Source organism: Helianthus annuus, chromosome 3, assembly GCF_002127325.2.
Source record: "Helianthus annuus cultivar XRQ/B chromosome 3, HanXRQr2.0-SUNRISE, whole genome shotgun sequence".
Lineage (NCBI taxonomy): Eukaryota > Viridiplantae > Streptophyta > Magnoliopsida > Asterales > Asteraceae > Helianthus > Helianthus annuus.
Window position 1 is genome coordinate 106509412 of NC_035435.2, and position 8722 is coordinate 106518133.

General features: G+C 40.0%; 1 protein-coding gene across 1 annotated transcript; it reads left to right on the top strand.

Moving 5' to 3' along the window:
- The first annotated feature begins 7477 nt into the window (after positions 1-7477).
- Positions 7478-8401, top strand: LOC110881863 (putative germin-like protein 2-1). Its single transcript, XM_022130011.2, has 2 exons — positions 7478-7620; positions 7718-8401. Exons 1-2 carry the CDS (start codon positions 7506-7508, stop codon positions 8251-8253), a joined length of 651 nt encoding a protein of 216 aa, XP_021985703.1. The 5' UTR covers positions 7478-7505; the 3' UTR covers positions 8254-8401.
- Positions 8402-8722: the final 321 nt, after the last annotated feature.

The window sequence follows — 8722 nt, forward strand, 5'->3', positions numbered from 1 at the left end:
CAGTTCTTGATCGAGTCAACCTTGGATGGATCCACATGGATCCCATCCTTGTTTACCACGTGGCCTAGAAAATGGACTTCGCGAAGCCAGAAGTCACATTTCGAAAACTTGGCATACAGCTGCTCTGTTCGAAGAAGTTCCAAAATAAGCCTCAGGTGATGCTCGTGTTCCTCCTGACTCTTAGAATACATTAGGATGTTGTCGATGAAAACTATGACAAACTTATCCATGTAAGGCTTGCACACTCTGTTCATGAGATCCATGAAAACCGCAGGTGCATTCGTTAATCCGAAAGGCATAACCAAAAACTCGTAATGGCCGTAACGAGTTCTGATTGCTGTTTTGGAGACATCCTCCTCTCGGACTCTCAGCTGATGGTATCCCGATCCCAAATCAATCTTAGAGTAATAGCTCGACCCTTGCAACTGGTCGAATAATTCATCAATGCGTGGAAGAGGATAACGACTCTTCACAGTCACCTTGTTGACTTCGCGGTAGTCAATACACATTCTGAAGGTACCGTCTTTCTTTTTCACGAATAACACTGGAGCTCCCTAGGGCCAAGAGCTAGGACGTATGAAACCCTTTTCCAAGAGTTCCTGTAGTTGCGTGGACAGTTCTTCAAGTTCTGATGGAGCTAGACGATAAGGTGCTCGAGCTATGGGCGCTGCTCCAGGAGCTAGCTCGATTTGAAACTCGACTTGCCGATGAGGCGGAAGACCAGGTAATTCCTCGGGAAATACCTCAGGAAAGTCGCGCACGATAGGAATGTCTTCTATCTTCTTTTCCTTCGAAGATGTATCAGAAACGAGGGCTAGGATAGTAGTGTGGCCCTTTCGCAAACACTTCTGGGCCTTAAGGAAAGAGATGATGCCTACAACAACACCACTCTTGTTGCCATGAATCATGAGGGGTTCTTTACCAGAACAAGGAATACGGACGATTTTCTCCTTGCAAACAATCTCCGCTTGATGTTGAGATAGCCAATCCATCCCAATAACGACGTCGAAACTACCAAGTACGATAGGAATAAAATCGATAGAGAAGGTCTGACCCGCAAGAACAAGGTTACAACCCTTAACTATGTGTGTGGCCTCGAGACTTTTACCGTTTGCTAGCTCTACTGAGTGTTTGGGGTTCAAAAGTGTTGTAGTGCGCTTAAGCATTTGACTAACTTTTAAGGACACATAAGTAGTATCGGCACCCGAATCAAATAAAACAGTAACAAAGGAGTCGTCCAGAAGAAACTTACCCATCACAACGTTGGGATCGTTCCTTGCATCACCCTGACCAATCACGAAGGCACGACCTCGGGCGCCATTGCCATTATTGTTACCTCCGTTGTTGCCTCCGTTGTTGCCTCCATTGTTGTTTCCATTGTGGTTCCCGTTTCCTTGGTTGTTCTGATTCTGGTTCAGCTGAGGGCAGTTCCTCTTAAAGTGGCCTTCAGCGCCACACTGAAAGCATCCTTTATTGCCCTGCTGTTGCTGCTGCTGGTGGTTCTGTGGAGCTTGTTGTTGTTGTTGGCGATTCTGATTCGTAGGACGCGGGCTCCTGCAATCCTTTGCTTCATGACCCAGCTTGTGACATCTCTGACAACGACCCTTGTTGCACTGCCTGCTGTGGTGCAAATTACATCGGCTGCACTTACGGTGATTTCCCTTGTACCCACCCTGACCTTGATTTCCAGAAGACTGCTGACTGGGGCTCATGTACTCATCTATCTTTCACTGCTGGGATTGAGCTGAAGCAGAACCCTTGCCCAAATTTCCATCCCACTTGCGCTTATTATCATTGGGGGCATCAGTAGTAGCAGCGCTAATACGCTTTGGCAGCCTGTTTTGCTCAACTGCCTGATTAGTGAGACGATGAGCCAACTTGATGATTTGCTGAATGGTGCCAAGATTAGCTGAGGTTACGTGATTCTGAATCTCTGGTACAAGACCCTTGAGGTACAGCTCAATACGTTTGATGGGAGGGTCCACCATTGTAGGACACAAGATGGCCAGCTCATTTGACCTCTTCGTGTATGCCTCGATCTCAGACCCCGTCATCTTCAAATTGAAAAATTCCACCTCCAGCTTGTGGATGTCGTCACGGCCGCAGTACTCTTCTTTAATCAGTTCTTTGAAACCGTTCCATGGGGTGGCATTAGCAACCGCCAGCCCTAGCAGTTGAACCTGTGCTTTCCACCAGGTTAACGCAGCACCTTCGAGTGTTCCAGTAGCATATTTCACCCTACGATCTTCAGGGCATTCACACATCTCAAAAACAAACTCGAGCTTCTCAAACCAGTGAAGAAGGCCTACAGCTCCTTCTGTGCCGCTGAAAGTACTAGGTCGGCAGTCCATGTTGAACGTACACACAGTTGGCTGAGCATGTTGACCTGTGGCGCGGGAATAAAAGACAAGGTTAAGCACAAGGGTTGGTTTGCGAAGGTAGGATCTAAACGTCCTAAGATAGGTTGATATGGCAGGTCATACCTCCTGCAGGGACAGCTGCGAGTGCCTCAGCAACTCGTTCATTGATCAGAGCCGTCAACTGGGCTTGAGTGAGGTTGATACGCCCTCCGCGTCCGCTCATGATCTTCACCACGAAGCAACGTAAGTGAGAAAAGTGTCGCGAAAGTGTGTAAGTGTGGGACGACGGTAGAGAGTAAGCATATAAGGTTCAAATAACAATTATCACATTAACTAATACATACCATGAACAATGTACCATGTAACTAACAAGTAGGTAATATAACATAAACCATATCACCTAGGATGTTGAGTCTTGCACGCGGAGCAAAGCGTCGTTGTGGATCGTTTGAACACTGTACAGGTTATAGTCTGGTTTTATCAAAAAGTTTTTCCCCTTTTTTAAAACCAAGTTCACTATAACCAATGGCTCTGATACCAATCTGTCACACCCCCAAAACCCACCATGCGGAGTATCACCTCTTGAAGGCGTGACATGACCAGGATCGAGCCACCAATCATATTGAACAACGTAATTAAGTAAATAAAACCAACCACAATACAATTGGTGACCAAAACTAGTTAACTAAGTTCAAATTAAACAGCGGAAGCATTAAAGGTATATCCCAAAGCATAAGTTCATAGTTCATAAGTTTAAAGTTCAGAACGTAAGTTTAACAGGTTCACAAAGATTAAATTATTAAGCACGGGACTTAACAGTCTGTATCCCACAACAACCTCCTCCTCGTGCAAGCTCCATAAGCATCTAACGACCTGTAAGGCATGTAACAACGAGTCAACAACAAAGTTGAGTGAGTTCACGTTTGGTTGTTTAGTTTTAAGTTGTTTCCGAAAACATGGTTTGTCTTTCGTTGGCGTAATTGCCGTGGGGGTTACCCCGTAGTTGAAAGTATGATTAACCAGTTCATTCTTTATTACCCAAACCATATCCATGATCAGTGGGGGTTTCCCCATGTGAACCACTAGACCGTACCATATCGACTACTAACGCAAATAAGTTGTGCCCTACATCAGTGTCTATCATCACTGACAGTTTACCATAGTCCATTAGTACACGCCGGTCCGACTGGCACGGTGTGAGGTTTGTTAAACCTAATAGCGCTATTAACTAATGACCCGCTTGCCATTGGCCTCGGCGATTAAGTCGATGTAAAATGAGGGACTTCATGATAGAGTTTTTGTCTAGTAAGTTTTAAGGTTGTCGTCCTACCCAACGAGGACGAACGTACGTATTCTACTCAAGGAGAATACGCAGGATTAATATTGGCATCCTACCTATGGAGGATGGCCGCACATATCCTACCCAAGGAGGATATGTAGATTCCGTTTTAAATTCTTTAACCCATTCCCAACCACCAGGAATCCCATGCCTTAGAAAGTGTGTGAACTCACCTTTGGTTGCTCGGTTTGACTCTCAAAATAGCTACCAGTCAAGGTCGGTCAATAACGTCCTAATATGATTACTAGTTAGTCGTTTAGTGGTTTCAAATAGAGCACAAAGTTCCTACACGTATCTACTACATAACATGCATTCACTCAAGAGCAAGCATACGATATTGCACATAAGACTTTTATTGACATATAACACGTTAGATCATCCTCAGATAACATACTCGACATTTAGACACGCAAATCACTACTTATGTCATTTCAGCTTTAATATCCAAAACTAGGCTGTTTTCGGGCATTTTAATAAAATAGTTAACCTTCTCCAAAAATTCCCAAATGTTTACAGCATGTCTTACATGATCCAAATTTTATTGTGTAAATATCTCGGGATCCGATTCATTACCAATATTTTATAAAAAAATCATTTACCGGACTGCAATCAGATTCATCACTTTCTGACTGCAGTCCACGGAAAAATTCATCAAAAATTAATCGTAAGTCCGATTGACGAAATTCCAGTGGGAGAATTACAACGACATCAGTATCCATCTACAGTAAAAATTTCATGACCTAATTCTACACATATTTCAAGTTATGACGAAAAACATAACACACATTTTCTGCAGTAAAAACGCAGCTTAAGCTGCTGTCCAAAAACAGACCCTTAAAAATAGTAAACAAAGTCCAAAAATTATGATTCCAGTGCCAATTGAACCGTATGTCGAAATAGCATGTAATAGACTCAAGAAAATCAATTTTTCGTTAAATATCGACCTGTTTACAGCCAGTTGAAGTTGGCTGGAAATGCAAATCAGCATGCTTTTTTTGAGTTTAAATGTTACTAAAACGCATCAACAAATGTCCTAACAACGGGTTTATCAAGAAATCAACGATCAAACATCATGCATGCTTTAGCCAAACTTAATCCAACCAGATTTCATCATCAAGTAAACTTATGTTCATATTCTTTGTTCATTTTCTTTTTATGTTCTTGTGTTAAATATCAACTGCAATCTTTCGAACAATCAACGTAGAAGCGACCAAAAGTTAAATCGAAGACTTACAACTAGCACAAGGGCTAGGGATGAACTTGTGAACAAGAAATGATGATGAAGATGGCGTGAGAATGCAAGGTGTGATGTTTCTTCAAGGCTCCAAGCTCCAAGCTTCACAATACTTCTTCTAGCACTTGTTTTGGACTTGATAACGGATCAAATGAGTGAGTGCTGATGTGATGGTGGTGGTGGCGTATATATGCAGCCGAGAGGGAGAGTGGGACTGAGAAAATGGTGGAGTGAACTTGTTGGTGAAGATGAAATGATGAGATATTCTCTAGCCCACTCTATAAGTAATGATGGTGATTTCTTGGCAAGTGTAGTAAATAAAAGAGGTCCAATCATAAACAGAGGGAATATTTGGTAGGGGATTTGTAATGATTAAGGTGGGTCCCCTTGCTTGAGCCGAAAATTAGAGAGGGGGGGTTAATTGTAAGTTTTTATTATAAGTAGGTGATTACTTGGAAGGTTTAGTGAATTATCTAAGGTATGACATATTTATATAGTGCGTTGGAATTTTTGGGACCATAATTAGTTAAAAATAATAAAATAATGTTTCTGACAAAATTTTGGTGTCCCGGGTAATGTCCGGTTGTTCGGTAAGTACCGTTCCGTTAATGTGTTAAATTGTACCGTATAGTGTCTTTTATGCATCTTTTGTAACACAATTAATTCTCAACACATAGAAAAACATACAGGATCATTTAGTCACTTTTTCTACACAATCAATAAGCACAATTTAATATTAATTAGTCATACGGATACATGTAATTATGAGGGTTGTCACAGACATGACGAGGTATGACCCGAATTGGCTAACCCGACCCGGTCATCACCTTTTATTTTATTATAAATAAATAATCATAGACACTTATTCTAGAACATTCTATCTTGCATGGATAAGTCACGCAACCAAATCTCCAACTTCCTGGGAAGATTATGCAAATCCCTAACTTATCGGAGCCCACCCTAAGTTAAGGGAAACCCTAATGGTAAACTATAAATAGAGGTAAACATGTAAGATATGGATCATCTTGCTCTCGTCTTACTCTCTCTACATTCATACTTTCTTTCTTCCAAAACCGAGACTTATTCTCACGCCGGAGGGTGGTTACAGGAATAACCTCATTCCTGTAACAAGTCCTAACGGTGTTCTGTTTTGTAGCTAGCCGTTCGGATCGCCAAGACTTGAAGTCTTAGTCGGATACTACCATAAAGATCAGTGTTTCTTCAGACTGTTTACTTGTTTACATACAAACATACTTCACCCAAAACTTCAAGTAATACTTCCTTTGTGACAAACAAACACCTTTATCACATTCAAGAACTTTTATTCCAAAAAAATACTTCAATTTAAACAGACCTTTAACGAGAAACTTAGTTTCTAAAGCAGTTTTGACTTTATCATCAACATATACAAGTAGAACAACAAACAATATCACAATTTTTAACAAATAGTCGTACATACTTTGATTAAAACCAAATTTAATTACGTACTTGTAAGTATATACTCTACAAACTTGCAAAATATCATATGTATCCATGAGAAATGATATATCATATATACCCAATTTATTAAAAACAGTTTAATATATAAATGACAAATTTATCCTTATTTTTCTAAAACTGGTAAATCTTTTATATGATCTTTAACTTCAAATATTATATTTACTTATTTGTAGCATAATTTATTTAGCTTAAATATTATATGTGGAGATTGTTTAAGGGTTAAAATAAAAAAAAAATGAGTACAAATAAATTTAAGCTAAAAATGTTATATAAAAAGATAAACATATATGAAAACTTTAAGTTAAAAAAATAAAGATAAAATGATCATTTATTAAATTGTGATTAATAAATTGATATCTTTGATATTTTAACCATTTTGTAAGGGCATATATGATATTTTTAGTTTTTGTTGGGGATATATGAAATTTTTGAAGTTTTTAATGGTATATATGAAATTAATGCTTGTTAAATTGTTAGCTCATTCCACACTAGATGCTAATCACGTAATGTCCCATTTCAACAATCTTTTACACTAATTGTTAGCTCGTTCCACACTAGAAGCTAATCACTAATGTCCTATTTCAGACCATTTCAACAATCTTTTAAATCTTTTAAAAATTGTTGGCTCGTTCCACACTAGATGCTAATCACGTAATGTCCCATTTCAGCAATCTTTTAAAAAAATGTAACTGTATTTAAAATGAACGTAGCAGAAAATTCGAAGGCTTAGCATATAAAAATTGAGAGATTGACCGATTCTTGGCACTACAAACCGAGTCACTAGCTATATTTTGAAAAGCCGGCTGACCACTTCCTTTATCAAGTTTCTCAATATACTACTTGATTGATATAATTACAGGATAGATCCCACGTTAATAGACGGCAATCCTTCAAAATAATAATATTTAATGACATTTTAGTATGCAGAAGGACGCTGAAACATAATAATAAACAAAAGATTAAAGGAACCATGCTTCCATGCAACTTAACTCTATATATATGCACACACAAAGCAGCTCATTTCACAACCAAAAAAATATAACCTGCGTTCTTATTCAGCAAATTAGAAAACATGTCAAACAAACTCACCATCTTGAGCTTTGTAGCTCTTACTTTTGCCTGCCTTGCCTTCGCCAATGAGCCCAAACCCCTCCAAGATTTTTGCGTAGCCGATCCCAACGCCTCAGGTATATATTGTTCTTTAAGTTTTAATTAACAATATTTCTCAAATGATTTTTAATGGCTTTCATGTAACGGAAAATATCATGTTAATTTACTGTGCAGTGAAAGTGAATGGTCTAGTATGCAAGGACCCGATGAAAGTTCAAGCAGAGGATTTCTTCTTCAGTGGGCTACATCTCATGGGCAACACATCAAACCCTGTTGGATCAAGGGTTACCACAGTCTTTGCAGCTCAGTTACCTGGGCTAAACACTCTAGGCATCTCAATGGTTCGGATTGACTATGCGCCATGGGGACAAAACCCACCTCACACTCATCCAAGAGCCACCGAGATTCTTACCGTTCTTGAAGGAACTCTACAAGTTGGGTTTGTGACATCCAACCCTGATAACCGTTTTATCACCAAGGTGCTGAAAAAGGGTGATGTTTTCGTGTTCCCCGTTGGACTTGTGCATTTCCAACGTAACCTCGGGAATGGGTATGCAGTGGCTATTGCTGCATTGAGCAGTCAAAACCCTGGTGCCATAACAATTGCAAATGCTGTTTTTGGTGCTAATCCTCCAATTCCTGGAGATATTTTAGCCAAGGCATTCCAAGTGGATAAAAGTGTGGTGGAGCAGCTACAATCAAAATTCTAGTGTAACAAATGGGTGTTCGTGTGATTGTTTTGTTTCTTTCATAGGCGTGTCTTGAAACTCCCATTTGGAATTATTTGTGTGTATTTTTTTTTTTTTTGTTAAGTTCAAATTCTTTGGTTTTAATTGCAATGAAAAGTTTGTTTGTTTATGGGATAAAAATAAGAGTACTTGGAGTCGAAAGGGCTTAAAGAGGGTGTGGCGCGACACATGTCTGTCACGGGCTTGGGCGTTCAAGTGGGCTTTAAAAAACTAAACAACTAAAATCAAACCAACCAAACAACAACAACCAACCACAGCGTGACACCTCGCCTCCACCTACGCCCCACGTCTGTGCGAATTCACAAGCCACCCGCCTCACGCCACCTTCAAGCCCCTTGACGGGGCGGTGTTCACGGAGTGGAGGGAGCTCCCACGCCACTTTCAAGCCCCCACTCCGAGTAGTCTAATATGACGTAGTTATTAAATTCAA